Source organism: Nyctereutes procyonoides, unplaced genomic scaffold, assembly GCF_905146905.1.
Source record: "Nyctereutes procyonoides isolate TBG_1078 unplaced genomic scaffold, NYPRO_anot_genome, whole genome shotgun sequence".
NCBI classification, from domain to species: Eukaryota; Metazoa; Chordata; class Mammalia; order Carnivora; family Canidae; genus Nyctereutes; species Nyctereutes procyonoides.
This window is the reverse complement of record NW_026575125.1, coordinates 27837943-27854618: the sequence shown is the minus strand read 5'-3', so window position 1 is coordinate 27854618 and position 16676 is coordinate 27837943. Positions and strand designations below refer to the sequence as shown.

General features: G+C 37.6%; 1 protein-coding gene and 1 pseudogene across 6 annotated transcripts in view; both read left to right on the top strand.

Moving 5' to 3' along the window:
- The window catches only part of DMD (dystrophin), a 2039779-nt gene that overhangs the window by 617712 nt on the left and 1405391 nt on the right, over nt 1–16676 (top strand). For all 6 annotated transcript variants that reach the window (XM_055339022.1, XM_055339018.1, XM_055339021.1 and 3 more), the window contains 2 exons: nt 10296–10397; nt 10525–10632. In XM_055339022.1, coding sequence (XP_055194997.1) covers nt 10296–10397; nt 10525–10632 — 210 coding nt within the window. The remainder of the gene's footprint in view (nt 1–10295; nt 10398–10524; nt 10633–16676) is intronic.
- LOC129517613 (RNA polymerase II elongation factor ELL2-like) lies at nt 5473–7373 on the top strand (annotated as a pseudogene).

Genomic DNA, 16676 nt, shown 5'->3' with positions numbered 1-16676 from the left:
GATAATCTTCCAGTTGCTTAGCTCTATTCTTTGTAATTCAAATTAGAGCCAATATTTCTAAGCAATAACCAGATAAGTCCATAAATTCAAGCACTGTGTACATCTATTTACATTTGTGCATATGGCATTACAAAAATCTACCTGTGGGCAGAGATGTATAGCATATGAGCAAGCAATTTCTAATTCACTTATCTAATTTAACTGAGGTGAGTAAAAAGCATCATGCTCACATTATAACAGAAGTGATTTAGATTCAGTTCATTGAGAGTTTTCTAAGAGTAAGATAGGTTAAAGCAGTAGAATGTTTTAATAAAGGCTATGAATACTCTCTTGTGTTGGAAATCTTTAAAAAAGAATATACTTCAAGTCTAAACAACTACTTGTAGAGATTTAATATTTACCTTTCTAGAGTGAGTAGAGTAAAATAGATGACCCTTGCTGGTTCTTGGAAGATTTGAGGTAAACACAATGATCAAACAAAATGTAAATAACTATCAACACTTATGTAACTCAGTTCAAATTAAAACTGCTTTCCAATACATAATCTTGTTTAATATTTTAGCAATTCTTTAAGGGGTTGGTATGATTATTTTCTTTGAGAGAAAGGAAATGATGCAGCCATGAATTTCCTGAAAGTCATTTGGTTTTGTTTGGGAGGAGGGAAAATAATAATAATAATAATAATAACAACAACAACAACCCTCAAGGAATTGCCAGAGTCATTATAAGAAAATGATGTATTTAAACTTTTTTATTTTTTTATTTGTGGTGTACCTGTGGTGTACTCAATCAGTTGAGTATCTGACTCTTGATTTTGGCTGAGGTCATGATCTCAGAGTCATGAGATCAGGCCCTGCATCAGCTCTATGCTCAGCATGGAGTCTGCTTTTCCTTCTCCCTCTGCTCCTCCCCACCCCTGTCTGCTCTTTCTCTCTCTCAAAAATAATTAAATATTAAAACAAATTCTTTTGTAATTTGAGAAGACATGCACGTTTGTGATCCAAGCAACTGACTAACCTAACACTTAAATCTAAGTTGTTTAGCTTGAAATACTTGTATCTTCCCCACATAAAACATAAAATTACAAAGTGATAGCATTTATGTATTTTGGAAGTTGAATCAATGAATGATTAAAAATATCTTCTATTTAAACAATTTTAAATAATTTTACCCTAGTAATTGAAGTGTATTTTCTAAAATTTCCACCTGTAATAAATATATCTTTAATTTCAACAACTTTAGTTTCGTGAGATATTTTGTGCCATGCCACAGAATCAGTGTCTCTTAAATATGTCTTTTTTATTAGTTTGTTAGGGCTGCAATAACAAAATACCAAAGACTGGGTAACCCAGTTTCTGTTAAGTGGGTAACCTAGTTAACAGAAATTTCATCTCACAGTTCTGGAGGCTTGAAGTCCAAGATCAAGGTATCAGGTTTGGCTCCTTCTGGGGCCTTTCTCCTTGGCTTTCAAATGGCTATCTTCTCACTGCATCCTCACATGGTCTTTCCTATGTGCCCCCATGTCCCTGATGTTTTTCTGTGTATCCATATTTCCTCTTTTTATAAGGATACCTGTCAGATTGAATTAGATCCCACCCTAACAGCCTCATTTTAACTTAAAATGCTCAGGTATAGGTCCTATCTATATAGGTCCTGTCACCTAATACAGTCAGATTCTGTGGTAGAGGGGGATAGGACTTCAACCTATGAATTTTGAGGAGATACAGTTCAAATGTCCATTGAATGATGAATAGATAAAGAAGATGTGGGGTACACACATACATACACACACCTATACACACAATGGAATATTACTCATCCATCAAAAAGAATGAAATCTTGCCATTTGCAATGACATGGATGGAGCTAGTTAATATGTTAAGGGAAATAAGTCAATCAGAAAGACAAATATCATATGATTTCACTCATATGTGGAATTTAAGAAAGAAAATAAATGATCATAGGGGAAAATATGAGAGAGGCAAAATAAGAAACAGACTTTTAACTATAGAGAACAAACTGATGGTTACCAGAGGGGAGGTGGTTGGGGGGATGGCTGAAATAGGTGATGGGATTTAAGGAGGGCACTTATTGTGATGAGTACTGGGTGATGTATGGAAGTGCTGAATCACTATATTTTATACCTGAAACTAATATTACACTGTATATTAACTAACTAGAATTTAAATAAAAACTTAAGATATAAATGTTTCAAAATGTACATATAGGTACATATTGGAATAGTTCTGTCCTTAACTCATTGAAACTACACTTCATATTATGGGTCTTTCAATTAACATCTTCTCTCATTAGATATAAATGTTTCTAAGGAAAAATGTAGATGCAAAAAAAAGGAGACATAGTCCAGCCCATAACTTTTTTTAAATTTTTTTTTTATTGGAGTTCAATTTGCCAACATAGAGCATAACACCCAGTGCTCATCATAACTTTTTTATATTTCAAGTTTTAAATTAAATTCTAGTCTGTTAACATGTATGGTAAAATTGGTTTCAGGTGTAGAATTTAGTGATTCATCACTTACATATAATACCCAGCGCTCATCACAACAATTGCCCTCCTCAGTAACCATCATGCATTTAGCCCAAGCCCTGCCCACTTCTCCTCTAGCAACCCTCAATTTGTTCTCTATAGTTAAGAGTCTCTTATGGTTTGCCTCCCTCTCTCTTTTATGCCCCATTCCCCTATGTTCATTTGTTTTGTTTTTTAAATCCCACATATGAATGAAATTATATGGTATTTGTCTTTCTCTATCTTATTTTGCTTAGCATAATATACTCTAGCTCCATCATTGCAAAATCAAGATATCAAGATTTCTTTTTCTTTATTATTATTATTATTATTATTTTTTTTATGGCTGAGATCTAAATGTGAGACAGCAGGCAGCCCTGGTGGCACAGTGGTTTAGCGCCACCTGCGGCTCAGGGCCTGATCCTGGAGACCCGGGATCGAGTCCCAGGTCGGGCTCCCTGTGTGGAGCCTGCTTCTCCCTCTGCCTGTGTCTCTCTCTCTCTCTCTCCCTCTCTCCCTCTCTCCCTCTCCCTCTGTGTCTCTATGAATAAATAAAATCTTTAAAAAAATAAAATAAATGTGAGACAGGAAACCATCAAAATCCTAGAGGAGAACACAGGCAGCACCCTCCTTGACCTTTGGAAATAGCAGCTTCTTACTAGACATGTCTCTGGAGGCAAGGGAAATAAAAGCAAAATGAGCTATTGGGACTGCATCAAGATAAAAAGCTTCTGCACAGAGAAGGAAACAATCAACAAAACTAAAAGGCAAGTGATAGAATGGGAGAAGATTTTGCAAATGACATATCTGATAAAGGGTTATTAGCCACAATCTATAAAGAACTTCTCAAACTCAACACCCAAAGAACAAATAATCCAGGTAAGACATGGGCATAAGACATGAACAGGCATTTTTTTCAAAGAAGACATACAGGCAGCTAACAGACATATGAAAAGATCACTCATCTTCAGGGAAATACAAATCAAAACCATGATGAGATGCCACCTCACACCCATCAGAATGTCTAAAATGAATAATACAGGAAACAACAGATGTTGAGGATGTGGAGAAAGGGGAACCCTCTTACAGTGTTGCTGGGAATGCAAACTGGTGCAGCCACTAGGAAAACAGTATGGAGGCTCCTCCAAAAGTTAAAAAAAAACTGCCCTAGGTCCCAGCAATTGCACTAGTAGATACTTACCCACAGGGCAGAAAATTACTGATTCAAAGAGGCATGTGCAGCCCAATACTTATAGCAGCATTATCAGCCCATAACTTCTTTATTCTGTTTAGTTTTGACACACTGTATGTCCAATAAGTATCTGTTATTTGGACAGATTCATGATGAATAAATGAATGAATGAAAGACTTTCATTAACTGTAAATTAAATAAATATGGGATTGGCTGAATTATAAGGCTTCAATGAATTATCAAAATTATCTATTATTATTGGACTACCAAAGGCCCTTCTTAAAATAGTTTTCTTAAATAGGTTGACTATGTATCTAGCAGTATTTATTATTAGTTTTTTGTGACTCATTCATATAGTGAAAAAAACTACATGGTTAAGGGTATCACAGTAGTATATTATGGAATTTCTATGAAATTAACAACCTTAAGGAATCTAGTATAGGAATCTAGGTCTTTATTTGGATTTGTTTGATAGGATGTCCAACTAAAATTAATAAATTGTAATCATCAATCTATGAGATTAGAAATTTAAGATGCTAATTCAGTGGACACTAGGGAAACTATGCTATATCTGTTTTGAAGTCTCAGTACATTTTCTTTCATTTATGAAGATGGTGCTTCATTTTGAGTGTGTTTCTCCCACATTTGACTCTCATCCCCACTGGGGTCGAAGGGATACAATAAGCATCCCACAATTTGGCCTTTTACATCTTTATCCTCAAATCAGGCAGATAGTGTGGCTTATGGCTATAAGGGGTAAGATTTTCTCTGAAGCTAATATTTTCACAATTAATCTGTTAACACATATGTTACATACCATTTTACCTGGTGTGTGCTGGTAGTCACTAGGAAGTTCGCTTAAAGAATTTCTAATATGTTTCAGAAAAAAAAATCCCAAATACTTGGTTGTAATGATTAAATGGCTAATATTGTTGAATTCATTGATTTATGTTAACGCATTTCCTTTGGTTATCTTGCATTATTATTTCAGTGCTATGGCTTCTACCATAACCTAGCATCATTCAAAAAGAGTAGAGAGTGAAACTATAAAAAAATACGAAACTCAGTTACATTATGTTGAAAGCAATAATGTTTTTATTGACATTTCTGAAGAAAAACTGAAAACTCACTTGTGACCAAAATGTATGAGTACATGATCATTTTAATACTGTTAGTAAAATGTTTATTGCCTACTCTTTATTCATGCATGGCACTCCCTTTTTGAAAAGATGATAGGGTAGACAATTTTTAAAAGATGGGATGAGTCTTCAAGCCTCCTAGAAGTAGGTGGATTTTTTTCATGATGCTAACTACACTTGTATTATTTGAGTCATATTTTAATATCTTCTATGTAGATCGATCCAAACATGTAGCATCAAGTATGCTAGAAATTATAACAAGGCTTATGTTAGATACCAAATATATGTGCAAAAATATGAGTTATAAACATTTTTGTAGCCCTAATTCTATACAAAATAAAACATATCTATATTTTGAGCTACTTACCGTTGTAAAGATCTATGAGTTGTGGGAAAATAATTTTCTTATTTCTGTTAAAATCAACAAGTTAAAAGTTTAGACTCTGAAGTTCATCATAATGGAGTTAAAATAAATGATCCATATTTTTTGTCTTATAACATTCCCTTTACACACCAATCATCACAGCATGTATTTTTTTTCATCTAAAAACCATTGGTAGTTGGGTATATGACGGTAGGTGAGCAGCGGGATGACCGTGGCTGTGGAGGTGGATGCAGAAGCTGGAACAGCCAAGGGTGGTCGTGGAGGCTAGAGCCCAGGGGGCAGGACAGTGCTGGTGGCTGTCATGCAGGCGGCTGGGCCAAGACAATGTCACCCAACTGTATGTGAAGCTCATGACAGCAATCTGGACACTCAAGACCTAACAGAACCACACAAATTTGATTCCTTTCTGACCTTCAGTTCAGTTCCAAGGGCTCCTAGGGCTTGTCAAAAATCCTAAGAAAAAGATCTCCTCGATGAAGGGTACACCTTCACTTATGTTTGTCAAATGTGGGTAAAGACCACCCTCAGGGCAACTTTGACCTCATCCAGTCAACATTCTCTAGCTCTGGAGCCCCCCGTCTCAATTGCCTGGGGTTTATACCTGGTAAAGTTACAGTATGTGCGATGAACGACATGGATGAGATGATAGAGAAAGAATGATGCAGGCAGAGGAATCCCACAACTGCAGCCCAGTAGTCATCAGACCCTGTGTAGCGAAAAGAGTGCAAATTTGGAAGTGCCTCAAGCTGTTTCAGATGTAGTGCCTTAGAGGAAAGGCTCAACCCACATGAACCTTGGAAATATTATTCAGAAGACACACTGTAGCAGCAGTAGTTCTCAGTGGTGACAGAGGGACAGGGTGATATACTTATGTTCCTGAAGGCCTGCGAGAAACCTGGGAGCAGTTCTGCAACAGGTAGCCAAACCGAATCCTAAAGACCTCTCATATACCTTAAAGGATTATGGTTTTAAAGAGCTTCAAAGAGATGGGCCAGATACAGTGAAATAATAGAAGATGGTTAGAGTCAGTGCTCTCAAGCAAACTAAATCTCTCTCAGCATGCTGCCAGCACCAGCCATTCAGAATCTCCTCTATGTTCTCGTAGCGATGCTGCATCTTCTCCTCAGAATTGGCTTTTACATTCAGGTTTCATTGATCTTTTAATGGATAAAAAAACAAACAAACAGACAAACAAACAAAAAAACCTTGAATATGTCACCTGACCAGCCAAATGCCTCCAACATGAAATGGTCACTTGACTCCCATCAATGAAAAATCTGCTGCAGGCCTCCTGCTGCCCCCTCCACCACTGCCTTCAACCCACCGACTGGTCTCCAATCCTCCTCAGGCTGTAAATTCGAACTCCAGTTCCCCTTGCACTCCAGCCGGCAGGGGGTACTCAAGACCTAACTGTTGACACAGTTTTAGTCAAAACACGAGTATCTTTTAGGGCCAGCAAGACAAAAATACCTTTAGGACATCTCTGGAAACCTTAATCTTGGTTCTGTTGTACTATAGTGTCCAAAGCCTGTGAAAGAAAACCATTCAGTGTCTCACAGAGAGTCCAGAAAAGTCTAAAAACAGAAGGAAAAGGGCCAAATTAAAATGCACGACATTGAGGTAACTGAAGAAAAGGAAGAAAACCATAAAATGAGGGGAGGAAATTGCCAAGCTTCCCAACTCTGGTCCAGATCCCATTGAAGGAGTTAAAGAGGGTTGTGCTGCCTCCATGTAGCCACCTTCAACAGTTGAAGTCCTAGTATTTTGACAAAATACATTGCTATCATCTCCTATTAGACAAGGATAGCTTTAGTGCTGAGTATGATGAGTACAGGGTCTGGCCTGCCAGACTGTATGGAGACTGTCGCTAGAAGGTTTCTTAAACTGTATGCACAACAAAAGCAGTTTTCTCTGGGCTCAAAAGAATGTCTGATGTTCATGAAGAAGTCTCATGAGAAACATCAGAAGATCAAGCAGTCCAGCCCCATATCATAAAAAAGACAGATGGAAGTAACTTCCTAACGAGGTGGCTCACATCACACCTTTCAGAAGACTAATAGGTGAATTTGACCAAGAGCAAGCAGAGTCATGGCATGAGACCTCTGCCTGGACCAGAAGATGTGAATAAATTTAAGCATATTTATTTAAAATTCCAAATGAGTTGCCATGAGATTTATTTTTTTAAGATTTTATTTATTTATTCATGAGAGATAGAGAGAAGGGCAGAGACATAGGCAGAGGAAGAAGCAGGCTCCTCACAGGGAACCTGATGTGGGACTCGATCCTAGGACCAGGATCACACCCTGAGCCAAAGGCAGACGTTCAACTGCTGAGCCACCCAGGCATCCCTGCCATGAGATTTAAAAAAAAAAAAAAAAAGAAGAAGAAAAAGAAAAAGAAAAAGAAAGAAAGAAAGAAAGAAAGAAAGAAAGAAAGAAAGAAAGAAAGAAAGAAACTGTGCTTGTTGAAAGTTTCAGTGTTCGTAAACGTATCTATTTTTTTCCACAGTGTACTTTGCTTCCCTGGAATTCTGAATTTGCTTTTCCTGGTCCTCCCACTGCACCCCAAGACACGTTTGTCAATAAAAAATAAGTTTGTTTAATGTTGGGGATCCAGTATCTGTACTTCAAATCATTTTTTCCTTAAAAACTTAGGTTTATCATTAGAAATGATTTATTTTTTAGATATTGGTGATCAATGTCCACTCTTTCTTTCTTAAAGATTTTATTTATTTATTTGACAGAGTGAGCGAGAGAGCACAAGCAGAGGTAGTGGCAGGCAGAGGGGGAGGGAGAAGCAGGCTTCCTTCTGAACAAGGAGCCCCAACATCCATACTTTAAAGTGATGTATTTTTTTTAAAAGCCAGTCATGTGCTTTTGGATAAACATAAGCCTATTTTCTGACCTTTCTTATTACAGTTTCTTTGCCTTAAATGGTAGAATATATAGTACTTTGAGCTAAATTTAAAAAATTGACATGTTTTGGAAGGTTAAGGAATAGAAAAGTATATAAGTATGTGTATGTGCATAGATATGCGTACACATATATACACACAGGCTCATTTGATCTAGAACAGTAAATGCACTCTGCAAGTTAACCTCACATCTCAAGGGTTGCCTTAAGGTGTTTGCTAGCTGTGTGCCTAGTGGGGTTAATCTTTAGCTATACACTTCCCACTTGATTAGAGCAGTAGGGAGCGCACTGTGGCCTCCTACTGTCTGAATCCATGTGCTTGACCTGTCTGTGCAGGGGTGGTGTGGATGTGAGCATGCATGGAGGATAAAAAGCTGCCATTTTCAGTAGACCAAACGCTCAGGTTAAACAACTGATGAATGTTACTACTGTAGGTTGTTTTTTTTTTTTTTCTGCCGTTTGTATTGTAGGAGACTAAAGCATTTCCATTTCAACAGTTTTTCAGCTTTATTAATGTTGGGCAAAATCAATATGTTATGAAAATGTAACAGATCATAGTTTTGGGGCAGAATTATAAAATTAAACATGTGGGTAGCCTATTTATATACTGCTATAAAGTATTTTTTGAAGAGATATATGCAAACAAACTATTATGTACATGAAATGTATATTTAAAGATTTTTTTTCATCCTGGGAGCCAGGAATATAAAAAAGAGCAGATACATCTAACCATAACATATTATGATTTATCAAACAGCACAATCTTTCATTTCATGGAGTTTATCTATTGATGTTGATTGAAACTATCATTTGTTTTATCATGTGGGAATGTAAGTTATGTGGTCAAAAACATAAGAATTTTGAACTAATGTTGATTCAAGATGTGTTGTCTTATCGTATGGTCTTTTCAAAATGCTGCCAATTGGGACGCTTGGGTGGTTCAGCGGTTGAGCGTTTGAGCACCTGCCTCCGGGATCGAGTCCCACATCAGGCTCCCTGCAGGGAGCCTGCTTCTCCTTCTGCCTATGTCTCTGCCTCTCTCTGTGTCTTTCTTATGAATAAATAATAAAATCTTTAAAAAACAACAAACAAACAAACAAAAAAACCCAGAATGCTGCTGATTGAAAAGGGAAACATTATGTTTGCAAATCTGTTTTGAAATGTCTACCAGAGGACAGGCTGGGTGGCTCAGCGGTTGAGCACCACCTTCAGCTCAGGGTGTGATCCTGGAGTCCCGGGATCAAGTCCCACGTCGGGCTCCCTGCAGGGACCCTGCTTCTCCCTCTGCATGTGTCTCTGCCTCTCTCTCCTTCTGTGTCTCTCATGAATAAATAAATAAATAAATCTTTCAAAAAATAAATGTTTACCAGAATTTTTTGTAGTGTCTTTAATAAAGATATTTGTCTCCAGCATCCAGTGAATGCATACATGCATATATACATATATACATACCACTAATAATTGGTTTATATTACATATTAAAATAGTGTGCATATAAATATTAGTAACATGCTAGAGATAGGGCAGTAACTACTCAGGGAATGTTATGCTTTCTCACCAGATTGGTTTAGAGAGTGAATTTAAATACTTTGTAAGAATAGTCCAGATAATTTCTAAAGTCTACATGTGGATTTAATTTAAATCACTAACAATTTTCTACAATCAGGACATTAAAGCAATCCTAATTACATGGGATTTCTTCAAATAAGGGTCTTTAGGTATTCTATTTAGTAGTTGGACTTTTTTTCTTTAGGATACATTTTCAGACCTAAGAAAGATACCCATTCTGCATATTATCAATGCAAAATCTTCTTTAATTCTATATCTATGTCTTCGCTGTCTTACATTTACCATGGAGACACTTCATATAGTGGTGTGACAACTGCCTCAGACTTCTTGTAAGTATCTTTGCTTTTCAGTGCCAGTTGCAAGAGTGAGGGAATTAATCTAAAGACAAATGAAGAGCATAGTGCTCATGTAATCATAAGCCAAAGCAGGAAGGGTGTCCTTTACAACTCCTAGTACACATAGGAGACTTGAAATTAGATGCTTTCACAAATCAGTACTGAAATTTTAAATGAAATTCAGTTAACAATTCATTGTTTGCTGATGTGATGGTGGGTTGTCTGTTCCCCAGGTACTGGGAGATCGATGGGCAAACATCTGTCGGTGGACAGAAGATCGCTGGGTTCTTTTACAAGACATCCTCCTAAAATGGCAGCGTTTTACTGAAGAACAGGTGAGTCATGTGGGGGAAATTGTATCAGTGAAAGTCATGGTGAGATGTTAAATGGGTAAAAGAAAACATGATAATCTACTGCAGTAATTACCTATTTTCTTTCTCGGAATTATTTGATTTCTTTCAGTGCCTTTTCAGTGCATGGCTTTCGGAGAAGGAAGATGCAGTGAACAAGATTCACACAACTGGCTTTAAGGATCAAAGTGAAGTGTTATCAAGTCTTCAGAAACTGGCTGTATGTATTTTTTAGCTTTCAAAAGTTGTTTTTATTTTTTTCCAGAACCAGTAGTTTACGTTAACCCTGTTATTTGGTCTTTTTATTCTTTCCAACCTTAAACCAAATGTTCATTGTTCTTGCTTAAATCATAGCCTATTCAATTATATCGTATTGTCAATTTCTTTATTAAAATAGAGACAGCTATAGTATCTTAGGCAGCTTGGGCTGCTATAATAGAATACCACAGAGTGGGTGACTTAACAACAGACATTTATTTCTCACACTTACGGAGGTTGGGAAGTCCAAGATCAGCATGCCAGCAGATTTAGTTTTTGGTGAGTACCCCTTTCCTGATTTGTAGACCACAATTTGTGCTCCCATGGTAGAAAGACAGGAAACTTAGGTGTCTCTTTCTCATCTTTTTTTAAATTAATTTTAAAAACTGAGATATACTTGACATATCACATTATATTAGTTTCAGTAGTACAGCATAATAATTCAGTATTTGTATATATTACAAAATGGTTGACACAATTATTTACCATCCATCACCTCACATAGGTACAATGCTTTTTTTCTTGTGATGAGAATTTTTAAGATCTATTCTCTTAACTTTTAAATAGCCAGTATGTTATTATTCACTGCATTCACCATGCCGTACATTATATTCCCAGTAATGTACTTGTTTACTATATCACTGAAAGTTTGTACCTTTTGATCAACCTTCACACATTTCCCCCCTCTTATAAGGGCATGAAGCCCAATACGGGATCCTCTACCCTCATGAACTCATCTGAACTTAATAACCTCCCAAAGGCCCCATCTCCTGATACCATGACATTTTCTGCGTGTATGTGGGGGAAGAGTTTAACATACAAACACAAACAATTCGGTCTATAACATTACACTCATGGACCACCCTCTCCCCCCCACCTCAATTCATGTCTTCTCACCTGAAAAATACATTCATTCCATCCCATGAGCCCCAGAAGTCTCAAATGATTCTAGAATCAGCTCTACAGTATAAAGTCCAAAGTTGCATCATTGGCTAAATCAGACATGGTAAGACTCTGGGTGCAGTTCGTTCTGAGTCCAACTTCCTATCCAGCTATGAAACCTGATGAGTTATGTGCTTCCAAGATGCACTGGTGGGTCAGGCATAGGACAGACATTGCCCTTCCAAAAAGGAGAAATAGGATAGAAAGAAGGGGTGACAGGTTCCAAATAGGTCTAAAATGTAGCAAGGAAAACTCAATTAGATCTTAAGCTGAAAGAATAATCCTCTTTGGACTGATGCACCACCCTCCAGGACCACTGGAATAGCAGCATCCCCTCCAGGGCTCCAAAGGTGACCTTGTTTTTTCACTTCCACAAAGCACCGCCCATATGGCCTTCTGCTGCAGCCCGAACCAGAGGGCTCTCTCCAGTGCCCCGTTCCTGAGCAGGTACTGGGTGGAGGATCTTGCCCCATGAATTGGAGACATAGCCTCACCTTTTTTTTTTAAAGATTTTATTTATTTATTCATGAAAGACACAGAGAGGGAGGCAGAGATGCAGACATAGGGAGAAGCAGGCTCCCTGAGGGGAACCTGATACAGAACTCGATTCCAGGACTCCAGGATCACAACCTGAGCCAAAGGCAGACACTTAACAACTGAGCCACCCAGGTGCCCCTAGCCTTACCCTTTGAAACCCAGGAAGAGCTTGCCTTGCCCTCTGGGCCTGTGGTGGGAGTGTAGCTTTCATGAACTCTGAATCACCTACATCATTCTTCCCTTTTCTTGAGGAATAGCACATGTTAAACAGCCTTCCTTCATTCTGTCCACTCTTCTGTTTCCTATAGTCCCAGATGGCAGTGTTTCTGTTGGTATAATTCCATCTCTCTTCCTGCCTTCTGTTAAGATGGCTGAGAAGGTCTCTGGTTCCTACCCACACTAATCTTATCAAATGGTCAGTCAGCCATACCCTTTGTATTCTCTTCTGAACATATTTTCTCATTTTTTGCAATAAGGATAGGCTGAGAATTTTCCAAATCTTTAAATTCTAGTTGCCCTTATGCCAAATAATTATCCTTCCATTCATTTCTCTAGCCTTGCACTTTAACTGTAAGCAAGAGAAATTATGCCCCTCTTTCAACACTTTGCTTAGATATTTCTTCAGCTAAATATCTAATTACATCGCTCACAAGTTCTACCTTCCACAAAATGCTGGAATATCAACACAGTTCAGCCAGTCTTTGCCACTTTATAACCAGGAATATCCTTTCCCCAGTTTCCAATGATATCTTCTTCATTTATATCTGTGAGCTTATCAGAATGACCTTTACCATCCATATTTATACCATTTTTTGTCTATTTTAGTTTATGTATTCTCTAAAAACATGGACACTTTCCAGATCTCCTCTTTCCTCTCTGAGCTCTCACCAGAATTGCCTTTAAGAGTCCTTTCATGGTGATCTCAACTTTTTCTACCATGCGCCTCAGAACTCCCTCAGCCTCTACCCATTACTCAGTTCCAAAGCTGTATACACATTTTTAGGTATTTGTTATAGCAGCAGGCCACTTCTTGGTACCAATTCCTGTTAGTCGTCTCGGACTTCTATAATAAAATACTACATACAGACTGGATGGCTTAGACAACAGACATTTTGGTCTCACACTTCTTGAAGCTTGGAAGTGTGAGAATAAGGCACCAGCAGGTTTGCTTCTGGATGAAGATGCTTTTCCTGGCTTCTAGACAGCACCTTCTAGCTGTATCCTCACATAGCGGAGATAGACGAAGATCAGGTGTCTTTTCCTCTTCTTCTAAGGGCACTAATCTGATGATGGTGCTCTACACACATCTTCTCATCTAAACCTAATTACCTTCCCAAAGCTCCATCTCTTAATATTACCACAGTGGGCACTTAAGCCCTCATTTCATGAATTTTGAAAGAATATGAACATTAATTCCATAAGATATAGGCAGATTTGCAACTGTGTTTTTCAATAAGAAAATAGTACTTTTGAAAAAAAAATAGCCTACCTGAAAGATTTCAGTTAAAAAAGTAACACTAAGAATGTCCTAGAATGCTCTAAACAGTATATAGTTCTAAAGTAATTAGTCTAAATTAAATTCTTTGAGAAATATCAGAGAAGTATAAGAGATGCTTAGCCATCCAGGGCTCATGCCTTTGTTTGGAAAACCAGAAAAAAAAAAACATTAAGAAACCCAAATGGCATTAATTATAAGTGCCTGTGTGAGAAATGAAGGGACTTTGGAAGTGAAAGGACATCAGGGAGGGGATGCCTGAGTGGCTCAGTGGTTGAGCATCTGCCTTTGGCTCAGGTCATGATCCCAGAGTCCTGGGATCGAGTCCTACATCAGGCTTCCTGCAGGGAACCTGCTTCTCCCTCTGTCTGTGTCTCTGCCTCTCTCTCTGTGTCCCTCGTAAATAAATAAATAAAATCTTTAAGAAAAGGACATTTAGGAAGACTTCAATAAGACGTTTCAGTTTGAGTTAAAACTTATAGAAAAGATCTCTAATGTTTCTCTTCCACTGTGAACTTTATGATTTTGCTGTAAAGGAGAGAGTAGTGTAATATTAAGAACTTAGTTTTTCTTTTTTTTTTAAGATTTTATTATTTGAGAGAAAGAGCATGAGCAGAGGGTGGGGCAGAGGGAGAAGAAGAGAGAGAATCTCAAGCAAACTCTCCACTGAGTGCAGAGCCCTAATTCGGTCCCAATCCCAGAACCCTGAAGTCATAACCTGAGCTGAAACCAAGAATTGGATGCTCAACCGATTGAGCCACCCAGTGCCACAAGAGCTTAGTTTTTCAAATAAAATATTCCATAGTCAGAATTTCTTCTTGTTTTTTTGATAGAGCAATTCTATTAAATGCTAACTTGACATTAACTCTAATATAAAACAGAAGTCTGTTATAAAATTTTATAATTTTATCTAAATAAACTATTTGTATCTGTATTGGTATTGTATAATATAATTAAATAATTTATTTGAAGTTAATCTTAAAGAAATTTCCCCAGTTAAATTGGTGCCATTTTACCAAATGTTTATTTGTATCATATATTTTTTGCTCCATAGTTACTAATCTTAGGTTTTTGATTTAGAATAGGTTCATTAATGTATTAGTTGTTATTACAAGCTAGCTTGTTATGGAGAAGATTTCATTCCTCAAAGAATATATGCTTTCTGGAGTGACTTGACCACTAAGGACAAATTTCAGAAAAGAAATATGCATTTGTATCAAAAGAAGGAAAAATATTAGTGATATAATTTTGTTTCACAGTTGATGGGGAACCACTGAAAATTCGTTAACAATCATATTTGCATTTTTGGAATATTCTTTGGTATGTTGGAGACCATTTAGTAGAACTGAACTAAGTAGCATTGGGTAGGAAGAGGAGGAATGAGACCGATTATTTCAGGAGAGGATATAGAGGCCCAGGAAAAAACACGAGCCATGCATGCAACATCTTAGAACATTAGTAGTAGAGTTAAACTGAGCACCAAGACATCCAGACTCAGGTCCAGCCCTCTTAAGCTATTTCAGAACTCCTCATATCATTTGATTCCTTGACAAAATAAGAACTGCACTGAGGCTCCTTCCACAGTTTGGCTATTGTGGACATTGCTGCTAGAAACATCGGGGTGCAGGTGTGTCCATCGAAAGATGAATGGATAAAGAATATGTGGTTTATGTATACAATGGAATATTACTCAGCCATTAGAAATGACAAATACCCACCATTTGCTTCGACATGGATGGAACTGGAGGGTATTATGCTGAGTGAAATAAGTCCACCGGAGAAGGACAAACATTATATGGTCTCATTCATTTGGGGAATATAAATAATAGTGAAATGGAATAGAGGGGAAGGGAGTAGAAATGGGTAGGAAATCTCCGAAAAGGAGACAGAACATGGAAGACTCCTAACTCTGGGAAACGAACTAGGGGTGGTGGAAGGGGAGGAGGGTGGGGGGTGGGGGTGACTGGGTGGTAGGCACTGAGGGGGGCACTTGACGGGATGAGCCCTGGGTGTTATTCTGTATGTTGGCAAATTGAACACCAATAAAAAATAAATTTATTATTTTAAAAAATAAGAACTGCAATCGAGAACTATCATTTGGAACAATCATGTGCTATTGTAGTGACATTTTAGTGAATAAAAAACTTTACTAGCCTCAGGACCACAAAAATACTCTTAGCAAAGTCTCAGTAAGTTTCAAAATACTCTTTTAGCAGAGTCTCAATAAGTTTCCAATATGATTAAAATTCAAATTATGTCACCTTACTTGTGAACAAAGTGAAAATATGTTTTGTATAAGTCTTACCGTTTGATAGTTTAAGCCAATTAACAAAACCTGACAGCTGGTCTAGAATTTGAGGTAAAATTCCCCTGCTGACTCAGGCAGTGAATAAGAATTTAATGTTCATTAAAATATGTCACAATCTGAGACCCAAAACAGGTACCATCTGTCACCAGTTCCTACTCCATACCTAGGTATAGATACACTGTGTTGAAACTCTTTTATTTATAATCAGTGTAATTTGTTTTGAAATACTATCACTAATGGCCCGTGGGATCCCCTCCTTTTCATTTGAGGTGGGAAATAAGGAGTCAAGTATTTCATTTCCTCTAGATCTGTGCTTTTATCCAAACCATGTAGGTCTATTTTTTTTAATTTTTATGTGATCAAAACTGACTTTTTATTTGGTGTAAATTATAAAAAGTAAAGGAGAGAAGAAACTGTGATCCTTATGAGGTGAATTCCAAGACTGGTAGAATTCTGTAGACTATCACGGGAAGGCCCAGATTTGAAAGAACAATGTTACTAGGGAATGTGCTGCTCTTGGGAGAACTGGTGGTGTTTTGCAGCTCTGGGAAGCCTGGTGATCCATGAGGATATAGGGTACAGGGGATACAGGAGTACTATGGAATTGAAGATAGTATCAAGTGGTTCTGGTACACATGACAACGTTGAAGTAGTTATGGTAGCTCAGCAAGTCCCTGTTGATAGTGTCATTGTACCAGAACTGGACACCTTTGCCTCACCTCCT